Source organism: Oncorhynchus kisutch, linkage group LG17 (genome assembly GCF_002021735.2).
Source record: "Oncorhynchus kisutch isolate 150728-3 linkage group LG17, Okis_V2, whole genome shotgun sequence".
Classification (NCBI taxonomy): Eukaryota; Metazoa; Chordata; class Actinopteri; order Salmoniformes; family Salmonidae; genus Oncorhynchus; species Oncorhynchus kisutch.
Genome location: NC_034190.2, coordinates 40,116,891 through 40,136,040, shown reverse-complemented (window position 1 = coordinate 40,136,040; position 19,150 = coordinate 40,116,891). Strand labels below are relative to the sequence as shown.

The window sequence follows — 19,150 nt, the reverse complement described above, 5'->3', positions numbered from 1 at the left end:
TCTCTCTCTCTCTCTCTCTCTCTCACTCTGTCTCTCTCTCTCTCTCTCTCTCACTCTGTCTCTCTCTCTCTCTCTCACTCTGTCTCTCTCTCTCTCTCTCTCTCTCTCTCTCTCTCTCTCTCTCTCTCAAAATTAGAGGGACGAGGGGGTGACCGGCAGACGGGAGTCTTCTTTAAACGCTTTTACTTGGGTCGGTCATTATGGTGTGTGCCACTAACTCCCCTGATGGAATTAAATGTAATTAGTGGATTACAGTAGTCGGACAGCCCTGCAGTTGGGGAATATTTACTACCAATGGAGGTGTTTAAAATTGACATGCTCTAATTCACAGTGTAGCCGTCATTAAGATAATCGAGCTTTGTAAACATTATTAATCCTGACTTTTTGACAACATCGATTAATCAACTATATCGGAAAGCTTTAGATAGAGACCAATCTTCCAGTTGGTGCTTTGACCGCATTAAGAACAACGGGTGGCGCACAGTCGCCCGTCATTCAGAAGCTGACTCCTCTCAAACCAACACAGGGGGGGATATAAAGCATTACTGCGGAATACCCAGGATTTGGTAAGTTTGAAAAATTATTTTTGAACATTTATTGCGTACATGCTTAAAACGAGGAGTGCGTAATTGTGGTGAATGCTTGGCTTGCAAATTTATAGCTACATGCAGATCAGAGGCATAGTTGGTATGTATGTTCACTTTTTATGATTAGAGAAAATAACCATCATGGGAGGAAGAAGCCTGTGTAAAATGTCACCCAGTAAATAGGCTACTCTACACATAGCCTCTACACATGATATAAAGTACAAAGTAGGCCTATTAATAGGCAACATTTCAATATAAAGTCTATTCTGATTTGAAAGCAAAGTGACGCACTCATTTTTCTCCAGTTTTCTATGATCAGTTTGAAAGGGAATATGCTATACAATTTAAATCCCAACATATGTTTATTATAATTATTACATATGTGTCCTTTTTGACAGACCTGTTGCCAGAGCGTTAAAAGAAAGGAAGATTAGGCAACTTGCAAAAAACAAGACCTCTTCTCTGTTATGTCTGTCTCCTCTTTACCGGAATGGAAACAACTCCTGCTGGAGCGAAAGAGGAGGGAGGAGGAGGAGCGAGAGAAGAGAGAAAAAGAGGAGGAGGACAAACTCGCCAGCATGCCTGCCTGGAAGCGAGGGATCATCCAGAGGAGGAGAATGAAACAGAGTTTCGGGGACAAGGAGAGGGAGGGCCCCCTCCAAGTCAAGGAGGGCAGGTCCCCCTCTGACCCTGCGAGTGACCTGGACAGCTCTACACTAGTGCAGCTGGGAAGTGAACCACCACTCAGCCCAGACATCACAGGGCCTTGGCTGGATGAAGAGGCTAAACCGCAGAGTCTTGTGTTATTGGAGACCATCATCCCTGTCGGACAAAACTCATTCATTCGCACACATGGCGGATGGAGGAGGGGAAGAGAAGCAGAGAGGGCTGGGGAGATGGGCCACGAGAAAGGGAATGAGCAGGAAATAGAAGTAGGGAGAGAGAGGCAAAAGGAGAAAGAAAGAGGCCACGTCAAAGGTCATGATGGAGAGTCTGGGAAGGGAAGAGATATAGAAATACAAATAGAGCGATACGGGGACAGGAGTGGGGGCAGAGAAAGGGACAGGAGTGGGGGCAGAGAAAGGGACAGGAGTGGGGGCAGAGAAAGGGACAGGAGTAGAGGTAGAGAAAGGGACAGGAGTGCCGGGAGAGAGACGAGCCGGGATACTGTGAGAGACAGGGAAAGGGATTGCCCGAGAGGGAGAAAAGAGGAGGAGAGGGAGGAGGGAGACTCAAATTCTCCAAACCCCAAGTACTCCTATCCACTAGTCCCAGGCCTTCGTACCATCAGAGCAGACAACATCATCATTATTGAACAGGACAGAAAGGGAAGTGATGAAAGGAGGGGTAGAAGGAGAGAGTCAGAGAGGGAGAGGGAGGTGAAGGAAGAGGAGCAGGAAAATAGAGATGTAAAGATGGACCTCAAGGAGTTTCTGGCTGGTGGAGGGAGTGTCACAGAGATCCGGGCATCAGAAATATTGATCATTAAACCCTTAGCTGGCAATGAGGACTCAAGAAGTGGAGGTCTCAAAGGGACAGGCAGGGAAGGAGACGGAGAAAGAGGGAGAGATGCAAAGTGCAATAAAGATGGAGGGAAGGACTGTGAGAGGCAGCTGGAGAGAGAGGTGGCATGGCTGATGATGAAAGATAAAGAGAGGGAAAACTTGAGGGAGAAAGACCGACCACGGACACAAGTAGCTTCTTCAGAAAAAGAGGATTGGAGATATGGTGACACAGATGACAGTATCCACAACGAGAGAGGAGTTAGGGTGAGTGAGCTGCTGAGTAAATTTGGGGAGCACACAAAGAAATTCAGAGAACATCCAAAACCCCCATCCCGGTCTAAAAGCTCAGAGTGTTTCATCCGGCCTGGCAGGGGCAGAGAACCGTTTTGTCTGGATGATGGAGACAGGAGAGGGGAGGAGGAACATGCAGGATTCAGGGGTGTTCCCAAGCGGTCATTCAGCTTCTCTGACCGCGTGATATGTACAAAGGAGAATGGCATGCAGGACGAGGGGAACCATGATAGGAAGGTGGTGGAGAGGACATGTTCAGACAGGAGGGTGGCAGCAAAGGGAGATGTAGTGGAGGGGGAATGGTCAGAGAGGGGAGGCAAGCAGGGGTGCTGGACCTGGCTTTCAGATAAAGTGCCTGTGGGGAAGCATAGAGAGGGATGCATAAAAGCAGACAGGGCGGTAGGGGGACAGCACGAGAGACGGCCTGCTTTGGAAAGTAACGCCGGAAAAGAGATTGACCGTTGGGTCGAGAGAGTAACAGGAGTGGAGTTAGATTTTAGCAACAAGGGGATAGAGGAACTCACAGAGAATATGTATGGGGAGGTAGGGTTTACAATGGCCTCAGTTAGAAACACAGAGGCCTCGTTTGCGCGAAGAGTGCCCATCAGACAGGATGGTCGAGAGAGAGCAGTGGAAAGAGAGGTAGAGCAAACAAGAGAAGAAAGCGAGAGAGGGTTGGACAAGGCAAGGATCAAAGGGAGAGAGGGGGTGGGTGGAAGAGAGGCGGAACCTCAAGTGCGGGAGAGAAGGGAGTCATACTTTAGGAGAGGATCAGAGGTAAGGGACATGAAGAGGGTATCAGAGGTAAGGGACATGAAGAGTGTATCAGAGGTAAGGGACATGAAGAGGGTATCAGAGGTAAGGGACTGCACAATTTCAGTTGAAACAACTCAGCAAAACTGTGTGATCACCCTCTCCATAGACAGAGCCAGTCCTCCTCAGTCTGTCGATAGTCATTACAACCACGTGTCAGCGTTTACAGAGTGCTCATCAACCTTGCTCAGTACTGTGGCACATAAAGGAACAGATTGGCATAGTAGTCAAGGAGCACCGGGACACCATTCAATCCAGTCACCACTGTCACAGCACACAGAGGATCTTATCAACAAGATAGAGAGAGTGGGGGGGACAGTGAATGAACGTGACAATCACAAAGGGACCCAAACATTGATGCAGGATGGCAAAGGCGTGATGAGGGAGGACACAGAGACTGAGAGAGGGAGCAAAGCTTATACGGAGCCAGGTGAGGTAAGCAAGGACACTATACATTCACCTGGCGCACACGTGCACAGTCATGTTTACCCCAAAAAGTCAGTTCATGAAGTGACCCCTAAGTGTCCTAAGTCTCCAAAGTGCTTTGCCTCAGTTGGAACCCCTCCAATGCCACTTGAGATACACATACCAAGGACCGTGTTCTATGGTGTGGGGGAGGCAAGCTTCCAAAGCAAATACGCCCAGAGCTGTGAAGGAGAGGGAGGAAAAGGTGTGGAGAGGAAGGACAGTTGGAGGATCGGCAAGCCCTTGTCTCACATCGAATCCTTGCGAGAGAAAATCCAACAGAGAGAGAAGGAGAGGCTGAGGAACATGGAGGGAGTGGCAACGACGGGGGATGATGGAGATGCGACTGGGGGGACAGAAAAGGCTGGGACTAGTAGGACTAGAAAAGCTTCAAGTTCAGACTGGTGTGAGGAAGGAGAGATGGGGAACGAAATAGAGCGAGAGAGACAGAGACAGGAAGGCTCCCCACCGCAGACAACATCCACTCAGTTTGACGTCACACAGGAAGTGAGCGTGTCAAAAGCCGTCTCCCAGCTTCCTGTTCCTCTCTTGTTCTCGCAAGCTGTCAAAGGAGAGAAAGAAACCAGAGGGATCTCCATCGCAGCCTGTGAAGTAGCCTTGTTCAGCTCTCACACAACTGAGAGAGGGGAAGATCCAACCAAACATGTACTAGCAGAGTTACGGTGCGACAGGGGTCGGCAGAGGAAACAGAACACCGGAGGCAGAGGAGAAGAAGGAGAGGATAAACTCTTGGAGGAAGAGTACAGGCTGCATTATCTGCCTCCTTCACACTCTCCCGCGCCCTTAGACTCTCTCTCCCCCTCTCTGCTTCACCCTCCCTCTCTTGCTGAAATGAGCCGGATCTATAACTTGAAAACGGTGGGGTCCAGGGCGGCGGTGTGCATGAGTGACAGGACCGTGGATAGGCCTATCCCATCACACACTCCTAAGGTACAGTCCGACATATCCGCAGAACAACAGGAGCCATGCAGTCCAGAGAGATCAGTTGGGAGGCTGACACAGAAGCAGCTGTGGGGTGGTGGTGGTGCTCCTGGGAATAAAGCCTCTTCCAGCGATGAGAAGTCCGGACTTCAGACTGTACAGCGTCAGGTGGAACAGCTTCAGTTGCGAGAACAACAGGAAGTACAGAGACTATCACATGACGACAACGCAGCACAGTCGTCTTTTGGACAAAATATTAATTTGAAAGATAAAGAGTCTAAAGCTCAGCAATGCCCTAGGATATCACACAACCAGCCTAATAAGGAACCTCAGCAGAAGCATCCGAGGCAAAAGGACCAGCAAACAATCCTAAATCCCAGAAAATCTCAGTCCAATCTGCAACTGCACTCTGAAAGGCCTCCTCAACCCAAGCAGGCCCAGTCCAACCAACCCAAACAGGTCCGATCCATTACCATCAACTCCAGATCTGTCCTGACCCCCTCTCCTGAGAACTCATTACACCCAGACCAGGGAGTACCAACCACCCCATCAGCTTCCCCATCCCAGTCCCCCTCCGTCTCTCCCTCCCCTTCCCCTTCTCCGACCCATTTCACCATCAGAAGCCTCTCTGGAGGCCAGCAGGTCAAGAGGGGCACCACCATCACCATCACCCCCAGGAAGCCTGTTGGAGGGGCAGCCGTGGAAGCTGTTTCTGCATCCTCTAGACCCCTGGCCAATACGTCTGCCCAGTCCCAGATGCCTGTCCTAACCGAGGAAGGAGAGAGAGGCAAGAAGAAGTACCCCACTGCGGAGGAGATCGAAGTGATCGGTGGTTATCAGAACCTGGACAAGTCCTGCCTGGTCAAGACTTCCAAAGCATCTCCCAAAGGGGTGAGTGTAGACTGCCGTTTGGCATATTGCAGACTATGCACTATAAATTGTATTGATGAAGTATCGCATCTTGTAGTGATGATCATGGGATCCCATCATCTAAGGTTGTGTTTAATGAAGACCCAATTGGTAAAACAAAACGAAAATAGCAGAAAATGGCTTGAATAGATTATCAGTGTGTTATGGGATAAGATCGATGATAGTGTTTTGACTTGTCACACATACTGTGACTGTCAGAAAACATCACCTCTTTCCTACTTGCTTCCATTTGAACCTTTTTATCACCAGTCCCCAGAATGCCTCCCCCCCCACACACACACTATCATGTAGAATCCCCTTTCACTCGCATTAGAACATCCTGTTTGATTGAACTGAAGAGTTAGAACACGTCAACTGAGCTAAGCCTGTTAATGCCTTATCAAGCACGACATCATGATTCTCAGCTGTAAAGTAGCCTACTAGTAGCAGTGGCTGTGTGGTCTCATTTAATAATGAACTAATTATGAACCCGTTATAAATCATTTGTTAGGGTGACCGTAATGTATAGAATTACCAGTCACTTTCAAATGAGCCTTCATGTAACACTTGAGGAAATCACACCGACAACTAGAGCCACCCTTCCTCCTCCCCCCTATCTAATTCTGTCTGTCTGACCGGAGGTTTTGCAGAGACGAGGTATGTGGGTTGTGAATCAGTCATCACTTTTTTCTGTTTCATATAGAAAGACAAGTTATCTCACAAAAGTTCAAAATGCTTTTAACATTGCGTCCCCTTTTCGTGAAAACAATTGGAGCCATAGCCTGTGAGAGACAGGATGCTTCCGGGTACCACATTTCAGACACAGAAGAGTCTTTTAGAGTACTGTAATTAGGACGCCTACATAACAAAGTGGCTCATCAGGGCAGAACTAAAGACAAGGCTGGCAGTCTCCCCACACAAATAGAGCAAGAGCTTTAGAATGGGATGAGTCTGGCACAGTCTGTTTAAATAGTAAGTTAGACCAGAATGTGCATATTTAGAGCAATTACTGTATACAGTATACCTATTGTTATATACTTAAACATGTATGGTTCATGTACTGTACTTTACTCAGGCAGCATGACCTTTAGTATAAAGCACGTTGCTATTGTACTTTGCCTATCAGCATCTTGTTTCCTTTAGTTTTCTGTAAGATGCTACACAGTTCACGGACTGCGTCACACCATTATGTTGCAGGTTACTTCCTCTGCCAGATCCTGTCTTTCAATGAGTCTGCCGTTGTTGCCTTTCCGACAAGTCTTCCTTTGTATTTTCCTGTTTCTGCCGAGTTTGTTCTGCTGCATTGGAATTTTGGCAAGCTTTGACCTATTGGCATATAACAACAGGGTAGGAAAGAAATGAATAGTCTCGCGATGCCAATGCCATCCTTTCAAGACTTGTTCAAATATGGGAATGAATGATAACACCTTAAAAAAATTTACTAACTTGTTAATTTAGCAATGGCACTTGAGGAAGCTCTCGCCATGTTTATTGAATAGTTTTTGCAACATTTGACTAATGATGCTATCCTACTGTAACCTAATTTCCAATTTATACTTCTTCAAATGGGGTCATCAGGCTCAATTTTGGTGCGACTGAGGAGGAACAGCCTCTCATTTGTCAGTGAAAGAGGAGGGTGGGGTTAAACAGAAGTGTAGTGAGGGGAAGCTCAACAACCTTGTGATTCCCTAGCTGACACTGCCTGTCTGAGTCCCTGGTCAAAACTAGTGCACTTTACAGAGAAAAGGGTGACATTTTGGATGCATTCACTGGGTATTTGCTCTCATTTCCTCTTTCAGGCCTGCTCACTTCCTCTGAATGATAGAGACAGAGAAATAGCAAATATAGGGGTGAGTGGGGTAAGTTGAGCCAAATAATTAGTTGAGCCACCCCTCGTTTCTAAGAAACCGTACACAAGATTAATCATGTGACCAAATATTTAGGAAGAGGTCATCATTTCATGTAGTCTATGAAGGAAGAAACCACATGGAAAATGTGGTAAGCAAGTTAGTTAAAAAAATTAAAGATTTTCACAAACTCAAATGAACATATTGTGTTGTAGGTTTCATGATGCTTGTATCTAAACCAAATGTTAGAGTTTTAAGATTGTTTTATACATGAGTTGGGGTCTCTATAAGCTACAATATGAGGTCCTAAACCTAGCATGAAAGTTCCTCCTAGCTGTGTGGGCTAATATATAGTAGTCCAAATGTTTGCCTTGGGATAAGTTGAGCCCATGTCCATGGGGTAAGTCAGGGTTTCCTAAACTCAGTCCTCTGGACCCAAAGGGGTTCGTGTTTTGGTTTTACCCCTAGCACTACAAATCTGATTAAATTCATAAAAGCTTGATGATGAGTTCATTATTTGAATCAGAACCGAGTTTGGGAAACGCTGGGGTAAGTTGAGCCAACGGCCACCAAACCCCATTCAAATTATGATTACATTTTGTCAGTTTTATGCATTATATGTATAGTATTTTTGCCACGTGTCATGCATATGAACTAAAGATCGTGCATTTTTATTGTGACAGAGCAGACATCATCATGCCCCATGTTTCCAAACATAAACAAGCAGGTTCTTGAGAGTTCAGACATGGAAGTGAGAGAAGGGAAAAAGTCCATTTGAGCAGCAGCAAGGGATGATTCTTTTTGTTTGACTGAATGACACTGAAGAAGTACATTGACAAAAAAAGAACTGTACCTGTTCGAAAGAGAGGCTATGAAAGAGTAACACAGAGGCACACAAGGTCTTATCTGATGACATGGAGTCTGAGATGATAAACATATCAAGAGTCTTGCGGACCAATTTCATTGGGCTTAGTAGCCTCAAATGCAGAGAATTTGCCTACAAATTGGCACATCGAAACAACATCCCTGTCCCAGACAAGTGGTCAAGAAATGGGAGGATAAGTGATATTGAACAGAGAGATCTATATCTGAATGTAGGTATACATTTAGGATATACAATATACCACTCCCCCATTTCATTAATTCAACTTTGACCTACCAGCACCATCACCCATTGTCACAGGACTCCATCACCCATTGTCACAGGACTCCATCACCCACTTACCCCAAGGCTGCTCAACTTACCCGTCATTATGCTCAAGAGACCACTTTATTTGGACAAGCTATGTTTTCAAAACTGTTATGTTTACATTAATTCTGAATATTTCCAGGGATACACAACATCCTTTGTTAGAAAGAATACTATATTTCCCTTGACGTAGTGACGCTGAATGTAAAAAACGGCTCAAAATATCCCGATCTCCCCTACAGACTGGTTTTCTGTGAATAAATTATGCAGGTTTGTTTATTAATCAACTATGATACAGGATGTGGATAATGACAAAGTATCATCCTCTGTAACTGAATGGACATACTCTGACTGAAATCATCCAAATATATCCACCTGAATGAATCTCACCCACTCAGTCCACACTGAGTAATGAGAAAACCCCCAAGAATTGTTTGTTTGGTATCTGTTCGGCACCAAATCATGTAATGTACTCCTAGCTGTTAAGCACAGCTCTCCTTTACTATAGTCGTCCTGCTGTAACTCTTCCATAGCCTATTGGTGCCTCCTGGCCACCTGTTGCTCACGTTGCTGTCCTTGAGACTGTTTGCCGCCAGCTCCCCCGAGCAGCAGCATCATCTCACAGAGGGGGGTGACTTCCTCCTCATCCTCGGTCAGATCTTTTGTCTCGCCCTTCCTCAATCCCTAGGTTCCCTTGGCACATCTATTTCTCTCAAACTAGACCAAGGTACCATTCTCGTCCCACATCCTGTGTAAGAAATCTTTTGTGTAAGACTATTCTATTTTATTTAACCTTATTTAACCAGGCAAGTTAGTTAAGAACAAATTCTTATTTACAATGACGGCCTACCCCGGCCAAACCCAGACGACGCTGGGACAATTGTGCACTGCCCTATGGGACTCCCAATCATGGCCGGATGTGATACAGCCTGGATTCGAACCAGGGACTGTAGTGACACCTCTTGCACTGAGATGCAGTGCCTTAGACCACTGTGCCACTCGGGTGCAGCGATTGACACAGTGCGCCTCCTTTCTTCCTCATTCTCTCTCTCTGGTTCTCTGTCTGTCCTCCATGTTCTCCCCTGCTGTGTTAGCCTGGGTTAATCAGTTCAGTAAGGGATTAGCCTCCTGGGCCTGAGCTTGATTCGTCTAACTTCTCTCACACCAGTTTATTATCAGGAGTGTGTGGACAGTCAGTCTGTTGTGAATATAAATGTACTACACCGACCTATAATATAATGTACTATAACGACCTACACATACCTCCCAGGGGCCAGGTTTTACTTCCTTTTGGGTCCAGGCAGCAACTTTGTTTACACCAAAGTGAACGCAGTGTCCGTGCTAAGTAAACAAACTGTAGGTTACACACATTTTTGTCAGGGAGGGTCCGACTCAGTACAACCTAAATATGTCGTTTTTATGGGTGCCTTCACCATCTCCCTTTCATACGAAATAAGGGCAACACTGCAAGTACAGGTTATTTTTTGTTATTGTTCTTGAAGCATGTCCATCCTTATTATGTAACACTGCAATGTGGTCAGGCTGTCTATAAGGGTGTGGCTCATTTGTGTGAACTGTACTAAGCCTCTCTCCTGTGTCTTGTTTTCCCCCTCCAGGTGAAGGTGTGCTTCGACGAGACCCAGCTGGAGCAGGTGTGTGAGTACCCATCAGAGACCTCCATGTTTGACTCCACCCACTACCCCTTACTTGGTCAGGTGAAAGGGAGGGAGGAGGAGGTGGAGGAAGATGAGGAGGAGAGAGGAGTGCTTGTGTCCAGGAGCAGCAGGAATGTGGGGGCAGCGGTTGGCCTGAGAGTGCTGAGAGTGGGTCAGTATATGTCACTTCCTTACAAATACACTACATGACCAAAATTATGGGCATTAATATGGAGTTGGTCCCCCCTTTGTTATTATAACAGCCTTCACTCTTCTGGGTAGGCTTTCCACTAGATGTTGGAACATTGCTCCAGGGACTTGCTTCCATTTAGCCATAAGAGCATTAATGAAGTCGGGCACTGATGTTGAATGATTAGGCCTGGCTCGCAGACGGCATTCCAATTCATTCCAAAGGTTTTCGATGGGGTTGAGGTCAGGGCTCTGTGCAGGCCAGTCAAGTTCTGCCACACCGATCTCAGCATTTCTGTATGAACCTTGCTTTATGCACAGGGGCATTGTCATGTTGAAACAGGAAAGGGCCTTCCCCAAACTGTTGCCACAAAGTTGGAAGCAAAGAATCGTCTAGAATGTCATTGTATGCTGTAGCGTTAAAATTACCATTCACTGGAACTAAGGGGCCTAGCACGAACCATGAAAAACGGCCCCAAACCAATATTTTTCCTCCACCAAACTTTACAGTTGGCTCTATGCATTGGGTCAGGTAGGGTTCTTCTGGCATCTGCTAAGCCCAGATTCATCCATCGGACTGCCAGATGGTGAAGCATGATTATTCCAGAGAGCGTGTTTCCCATGCTCCAGTCTAATGGCTGCAAGCTCTACACCACTCCAGCCAACACTTGACATTGCACATGGTGATCTTAGGCTTGTGTGTGGCTGCTCAGCCATTGATACCCATTTCATGAAGCTCCTGACAAAAAGACGTTGCTTCCAGTATAAGGAATCAAGGTAAGATGCAGACACGTCGAATTGACAATGGTTTAATATTCCAACAGGGGCAGGCAATAGTCAGGTCAAGGCAGGGGTCAGTAAACCAGAGGTGGGGCAACAGTACCGGATGGCAGGCAGGGTCAGGGTAGGCAGAGGTCAACAATCCAGAGGTGGGGCAAAGGTACAGGTCAGCAGGCAGGCTCAACGTCACGGACAGGCAGAGTGGTCAGGCAGGCGGGCTCAGAGTCAGGACAGGCAAGGGTCAAAACCAGGAGGGTGAGAAAAAGGAGAGACTGGAAAAAACAGGAGCTGAGAAAAAACGCTGGTTGACTTGACAAACAAGACAAACTGGCAACGGACAAACAGAGAACACAGGAGACAAAGGGCTGTGAGACATACGTAGGTTTGACTCTGAACACATGAAAGGTGGGATGTATACGAAGAGTACTTGGCAAAAGAAGACTAACAGCAGACGGACTAATCATCTTGGAAATGGGAAATGGACCGATAAACCGGGGAGAGAGTTTGCCGGATTCCATCCGGAGGGACAGATAACCATACCCTTGCCCGAGACGATACCGGGGAGCCGGTATGTGGGATTGTGGGATTGGCGGAGGCCAGGCAGCGCAGAGTAGTCTCAAGATCCTGCTTGGCTCGCTCTGACTGGCCATTGTACTGGGGATGGAACCCAGAAGACAGGCTGGCCAACAACCCAATGAGGGCACAGAACACCTTCCAGAACCGGGACAAGAACTGAGGCCCCCAGTCGGAGACCATGTCCGCGGGCATTCCATGGATCCGGAAGAGGTGCTGCACCAGGAACTGGGCCATCTCCTTGGCCGAGGGTAGTTTAGGGAGAGTTATGTAGTGAGCGGCCTTGGAAAACCGGTCAACCACAGTCAGGATGGCGTTGTTGCCCTCAGACGGGGGAAGACCCATGACGAAATCCAGGGAAATGTGGGACCAGGATCGGTGAGGGGCAGGCAGTGGTTGCAGAAGACCAGCCGGCGCTTGCCGAGGAGTCTTATGTTGGGCACAGACTGTGCAGGCGTATACAAACGCGGCAACATCCGGAACCATCATAGGCCACCAAAAGCATTGTCGCACGAAGGCCAGGGTCCGACGGGACCCCGGGTGGCAGGCAAGCCTGGAGGAATGGGCCCACTCCAGGACCGCGGAGAGGACAGCGTTAGGCACAAACATCCGATTATCAGGGGCCCCCCCAGGGTTCGGCTGGGACCACTGCGTCTCACGGACCTGGTTCCCTATACCCCAGTTGAGTGCCGTCACCAAGCACGAGGTGGGAAGGATGGTCTCGGGCTCCGGGGTGGTACCCATGAGGCTATAACAGCAGGACAGTGCATTCGGCTTGACATTCTTGGATACCGGCATTATGAGAGGGAGAAGTTGAACCTTGAATGAATAGCATGGCCCATTTGGCTTGCCTGGAGTTGAGGCTCTTGGTGGTGTGGAGATACTCCAGGTTCTTGTGGTCGATCCACATGATGAATGTGTGTTCCGCCCCCTCCAGCCAGTTGTTCCATTCCTCCAACGTAATCTTCACCGTGAGAAGCTCACGATTCCCCACATCGTAGTTCTTTTCCGTGGCGTTGATGCGGTGGGAAAAGAAGGTGCAGGGATGTAGCTTGAGGTCCAGGGCAGAATGCTGGGACAGGATCGCCCCCACTCCAACATCAGAAGCATCGGCCTCCACCATAAACTGGCGGGAAGTGTCCGGATGAACCAAGATGGGAGCTGTGGCGAAGCGATGTTTGAGGTCCCAGAATGCCCGGTCAGCAGCCGGAGACTACATGAACAGAACCGTGGGCAAGGTGAGTGCAGACAGGGTGCCGTATCCCCAGGGTAAAGCGGCGATAGAAGTTGGTGAACCCCAGGAACCCCAAGCGTTGCAGCTGCACCCTGGAAGTAGGCTGGGGCCACCCACCATCACTCTCACCTTCCCGGGATCCATTTTCACACTCCCTGCAACGAAGATGAAACCCAGAAAAGATATGGTGGAACGTTTTAACTCGCACTTCTCTGCTTTTACAAACAGCTGGTTCTCCAGGAGGCGTTGGAGAACCTGTCAGACGTGGAGCACATATTCTTGGGTGGAATGGGAGAAGATGAGGACAAAGACAGACCGGTTCAACATGTCCCGGAGAACGTCATTGACCAGACACTGGAACACAGCAGGGGCATTGGTAAGGCCAAATGGCATGAACCGATACTCGTAATGACCACAGGCCGTGTTGAAGGTGATCTTCCATTTGCAAGGTGGGATCCCTGGGTGTGCGAGCAAAATCCAATTTCCTCTCCCTCCGTTGTTCCCGTAATCGCCCATCGATACGGATGGTCAAGCTCTGTAGGTAACTACCGGGCTGCAAGCTTGTCCTTGACCTCCTCAGAGACGCCGTGCAGGAACATATCGAACATTGCCTCTTGATTCCAAGCACTCTCCGCTTGTTCCCACACAGCAGTAGCCCAGGTGAGAGCCCTCCCGGTCATCAGCGTGATGAGGTAGGCTATCTTGGAGCGATCCGAGGGGAAGGAGGAGGGCTGAAGCTTGAAGACGAGGATACATTGAGCTAGGAACGCCCGACAGGTGCTCGGCTCTCCATTGAAGCATTCCGGAGGAGGTAAGTAGGGCTCTCAAGAAGGTGGAGTGATCAATGAGACGGCGCTGCTTGTACTTCGCGGCTGAGCCGTTGTTGCTCCTAGACATTTCCACTTCACAATAAAAGCATTCACAGTTGACCAGGGCAGCTGTAGCAGGGCAGAAATTTGAAGAACTGACTTGTTGGAAAACATGACTGTACCATGTTGAAAGTCACTGAGCGCTTCAGTAAGGCCATTCTACTGCCAATATTTGTCTATGGAGATTGCATGGCTGTGTGCTCGATTGTATACACCTGTCAGTAACGGGTGTTGCTATAATAGCCCGAATCCACTCATTTGAAGGTGTGTCCACATACTTTTGTATTTATAGTGCAGCTGAATACCTGTGCAAACCATTGCAAAACATTCTGCAACTTAACCAAGCGTTTCTTATTGGACAAGTCCAGGTTAGTCCCTCTCAGTTTTCGCCCGTCTGCATCCGTTTGGTTTCTAGTGAATACACCCCTCAGTCATGAAATGTGGTTGTCCAGTCTGAAATGTGGTTGTCCAGTCATGAAATGTGGTTGTCCAGTCTGAAATGTGGTTGTCCAGTCTGAAATGTGGTTGTCCAGTCTGAATTGTGGTTGTCCAGTCTGAAATGTGGTTGTCCAGTCTGAAATGTGGTTGTCCAGTCTGAAATGTGGTTGTCCAGTCTGAAATGTGGTTGTCCAGTCTGAATTGTGGTTGTCCAGTCTGAAATGTGGTTGTCCAGTCTGAAATGTGGTTGTCCATTCGGAATTGTGGTTGTCCAGTCTGAATTGTGGTTGTCCAGTCTGAAATGTGGTTGTCCAGTCTGAAATGTGGTTGTCCAGTCTGAAATGTGGTTGTCCAGTCATGAAATGTGGTTGTCCAGGCTGAAATGTGGTTGTCCAGTCTGAAATGTGGTTGTCCAGTCATGAAATGTGGTTCAGTCTGAATGTGGTTGTCCAGTCTGAAATGGTGTTGTCCAGTCATGAAATGTGTTTGTCCAGTCTGAAATGTGTTTGTCCAGTCTGAAATGTGTTTGTCCAGTCTGAAATGTGGTTGTCCAGTCTGAATTGTGTCTCATAACTCCTCTTTATCTCTCTATTTTACAGATGAGTCTTGCCATCGGTAGACATCAGTCGGCTCGCCAAATTGCTCAAGTTATGTGGTTAAGATTAGATTTTATCTTGCAATATGACTTTTGTTTTCCTGTATTTTGTTTCTTTGAAACTATTCATTTAATGTTTGTAATCTTTTTTGATGTACAATATTTTATTTTACATAGGATCAGGGACTATTGGTTTTGAATAAAAGAAAACAACAGTTTTATGTAGTTTGTGAGATGAATGTGTAACGATGTGCGCTGAGAGTCGGGAAGCAAATTCAGGGAGTGAGTGTTTTAATAATTAAACGCCACAAACAACGCATAGACAGGGAACTGAAACAGAAACAATGACACCTGGAAAAGGAACCAAAGGGAGTGACATATATAGGGAAGGTAATCAGGGAAGTGATGGAGTCCAGGTGTGTCTGATGATACGCAGGTGCGCGTAACGATGGTGACACGTGTGCCCCATAACGAGCAGCCTGGTGACCAAGAGGCTGGAGAGGTAGCACACGTGACAGAATGGTGGATGGAGCCTCAACTCCTCTATTTCAGTGTAAAAGTGTAAAGACAATATGAAAACATGGTACATATTGTAGCCTATAAGTTTTACTATATACACTTGTTGTATTTTTACTATCAGGTGTGTACTTTTGGGTGATGATCACGTCTATGCAAGTTAGTGGATTACAAATGTATGGTAAAAAGGGTCCGGTCAGTTTAGTTTTAGTTAGCTTAGATCAACAACACAACGTCTCTACTGTATATAAACTCTGCTTCAGCACTGTAACGATTCCCTGTGCATTCCAAATGACACCCTATTCCTGACAGGGCTCTGGACAAAAGTAGTGCACTATAAAGGGATTAGAATGTCATTTTGGACACATCCTCAATGATGCTTACCGTAATATCATCTGGTCCCTGTGCCTGCTGGATTTGCTCATACCGATGACATAAAGAACAGGTCATCTACAAGTCCAAGGTGAATTTTGAGCCTTGTGAACACCCCTCATGTGTAGTTTATGGTAAACCATGGCTATATGTAACGTCATGACAATTCTCTTTTGTTCAATTACTATTTCTGTTTGAACCACAACATGGATATCAGCTAGCCTTAATGCACATGATTTAAAACACTGATGATACATTATGGAATAATCACCAATACACATTATTATAATCTTTTTTTTTTTTTAGGTTTCACTGTTTGCCCTTTAGTGGAATTAATGTGGTAGAATGAAAAAGAGTAGTATATCTACTGTACCTATGCTAATTTGACTGCATAGTTTTGAATGGAAAAGGTATTATGTTTGTGTCTCTGGTGTTATCATGTGAGACTAGAGCACATGGGGGATGTGGGTGAAAACATGATTTAAGGGATGTTTACAACATTTAATCCATAGAATGGTCCTTTGTATCTAAAAGCATCATTGAGAAATAATTCATCAAAGTTGTCATATTTATGAAATGTTGATCTTACACAGGTCTCTTTTAAGACTCCATTATGTTTATCTGTAGGTGCTACAAAGCAAACATTGGTGGCATATGAAGCTTTACCGCTCGCTCTGTAATATGAGTAGTATTTTGTTTTCAATAACAATTTTCTTGCATTAATTTATGAATACTGAAGAATAAGTACATTTTTTGATTTAGCAATTTTTTCCATATATTGTTGAACGTAATATACTCTATGGACATATCAAAGTTCTCTGTTACTTTTAGTTATTATCCAATTTGTAAGCATTAAGAACAGAGTGAATGTGAAAATTGATTCAAAATGGTTGCCCTCTGCTGGTGATTTGCAGGATGTACAATATGTTGAAAGATTTGCCAAATATTTTTTTATATATTCTATATTCTTGTTTATATTATATTCATTAATTCATGTAAGAAAAATGTTATTGAAATCAAAATACCACTCATGTTTCAAAGTAAGTGGAAAAGATTTATAAGACACAGGTTTTTGTAGCACCTACATATGAAACATGGCGTCTTAAAGGAGGACTGGGTAAGGCCAAAATGTAATAACTATGACAACTTCAATTAATTATTTCTCAATTCTGCTTTTAAATACAAATGTAAAATATATTTCAACGATCCTTCCTCCAAAGAAGCATTCTATGGATTAAATGTTGTGAAATCTCCCAACTCATGGTATTATGTCATCCTGGTTTTGTGAGGAATCACCGACATCCCAAATAAGGGCACACATGTTATAATGGCTCCATGGGATGCTGTAATCTCAATTTTAGGTGCTCTTTTTTGATGAGAAATAATCTAAATGAAGAATATCAGATTGATGGTATATCTGAATTATGCTCCCACGTGTGCAATTTTAATACTTGGTTTTATTCTGTTTTCTATTGTGGTCGAAGAAGCTGGCTTCATGAGAGAAAAACATCAAATAAATTATTTGAAACGAATTGAAGTGTCATGATGGGTTGTGTAGATGTGACTATAGATACATTTATGTTTCAACGATATTTAGAGAGTATGTGATATTATTATGTCATGGTGGGACTTCTTGTCCACAAACGTGGCTGCATTGATGCAATCATTTACAATTACAGCACAGAGGTTACAGTCTGGCTGTCCAAACCAATGATGTCTATAAACTCTGGATTACTGTTGCTATGTATTGAACAGAATCAATTTTGGATCAACAATTTGTATTATTTTCTTACCATAAAAAACAACTACTGAAGATCCTGCTGTTTTTAAAATATTTTTACAAATGATGTCAGAGGTGCAAGTGTGAAACTCAGAGCACGGAGATGATCGACCAGTTTCCCTAAAGTAATTACCAGTTGGAGGGGTGTTCAAGTGGTATTTAAATTATGAGATGTTGTAAATGCAGCAATAGTCGAGAAACCTGCCTATTTTCCTTTAAAGTTCATAATGCCAAGATTTCAAAGATATACGATATCACAGAGAAGTTTTTTATCTTTACATCTCAGGAAAAGATTTGTAATGTTGTGTTTCTTGTTCAAGTAATTCATGCAAACGTTGGGTTTTTAAGCTAGCATTCAATTGACTCCTTGAAGGAGTGTACCCAGAATGCACCAAGCGGCCCATTGAAAAGGTACGGGTATCGTGCAGAATGGACATTAATACGAATCAAATGGAGTTTCCCCATTTATTAAAGTATTAGCCCTAGGTGACCCCAAATAACATAAATATTCAAACCACATATCAACTCGTCTTATTACTCATCCGACTACACTCAACATTGTTTATCTGGACATGCATGTAGGTTGTGTCTGGATCCAGCCAGGAGTGATGCTTTTACTCCTCAGTGCCCGTCCAACCGGTGCCCCCGCTGGCACAGACTCTGCAGGGGTACCTACGAGCACTGGAGACCCTGATACCTAAAGAAGAGCTGGCCCCACCCGCAAGAAGATCCAAATGTTTTGTGGAGAGGGGGGACTCGGTCCGCAACTTCAAGAGGGACTGGAGAGACGAGCTAGACACTTAAACAATTAGATATGCAAACAATGTGGGAAATTGTGCACAATTTGTAACCAACTGATTTTCACGTAACTAGACTGAGATAAGAAAATATCAGTTGTTGGTGGTGGTGCTAATGGTGCTAATTTCAAGTTCACTCTATGTCTCAAATTGCCTTTCCACAGCTGCCGTCCTTTATGGACTGTCCTGCATGATTGATAGTTGTTTTGCTGTTGTTCTCTTCTCTGTCATTATTATAGATATCTGACTGGTGGGTGCAGTGGGCATACCTGGAGAGCAGACAGCCCCTGCCCATGCATTCTAACCCAGCCATCTCCCTGACTAAGTGGGACTTCTCAGACTGGAGGGGCCAGCGTGTGTGAGTGCCAGCTGGCAGCATACTGCCATAGCTGTAGGCACAATTTCCCTGTGAGATACGAGAGGAGCAGGCCAGTTTACTGACTGTACACAGACAGTCACAGACAGTGTTGACATGGTTCTAGATTGACGATGTACACACACTCGGCATTTGCACCTGTGGATTTGCTGAGTAGAGAGTGAGCACATCCTACTCCGGTACAACTACTGACAGATTGTCACATGAAAGGGGTGATGGCTGCCTTCTAAGTTGAGGCTCCTCTAGTTTAGAGATGTTATTTCTGTATCCTACACTGAGTGTATAGAACATTAAGAACGCCTTCCTGCTATTGAGTTGCACCCCCTTTTGGCCCTCAGAACAGCCTCAATTTGTCAGAGCATGGACTCTACAAAGTGTCGAAAGCGTTCCACAGGGATTCTGGCCAATGTTGACTCCAATGCATCCCA

The 19,150-nt window shown here is 45.7% G+C and overlaps 1 protein-coding gene across 3 annotated transcripts; it reads left to right on the top strand.

The window, feature by feature from the left end:
• The first annotated feature begins 434 nt into the window (after positions 1-434).
• LOC109907659 (uncharacterized) lies at positions 435-17,301 on the top strand. 3 transcript variants are annotated; one of them, XR_004203627.1, is made up of 5 exons: positions 435-566; positions 986-5,494; positions 10,165-10,375; positions 13,629-13,790; positions 14,886-17,301. XR_004203627.1 is itself a non-coding variant. In XM_031793815.1 (4 exons), the coding sequence occupies exons 2-4, from the start codon at positions 1,055-1,057 to the stop codon at positions 13,673-13,675; spliced, it is 4,698 nt and encodes a 1,565-aa protein (XP_031649675.1). In that variant the 5' UTR covers positions 435-566; positions 986-1,054; the 3' UTR covers positions 13,676-17,301. The 3 variants fall into 3 exon arrangements, 2 of the variants coding, with proteins under 2 accessions (XP_031649675.1, XP_020361346.2); XM_031793815.1 differs by having other exon boundaries at positions 13,629-17,301; XM_020505757.2 differs by lacking the exon at positions 13,629-13,790 and having other exon boundaries at positions 436-566.
• The last annotated feature ends 1,849 nt before the right edge of the window (positions 17,302-19,150 follow it).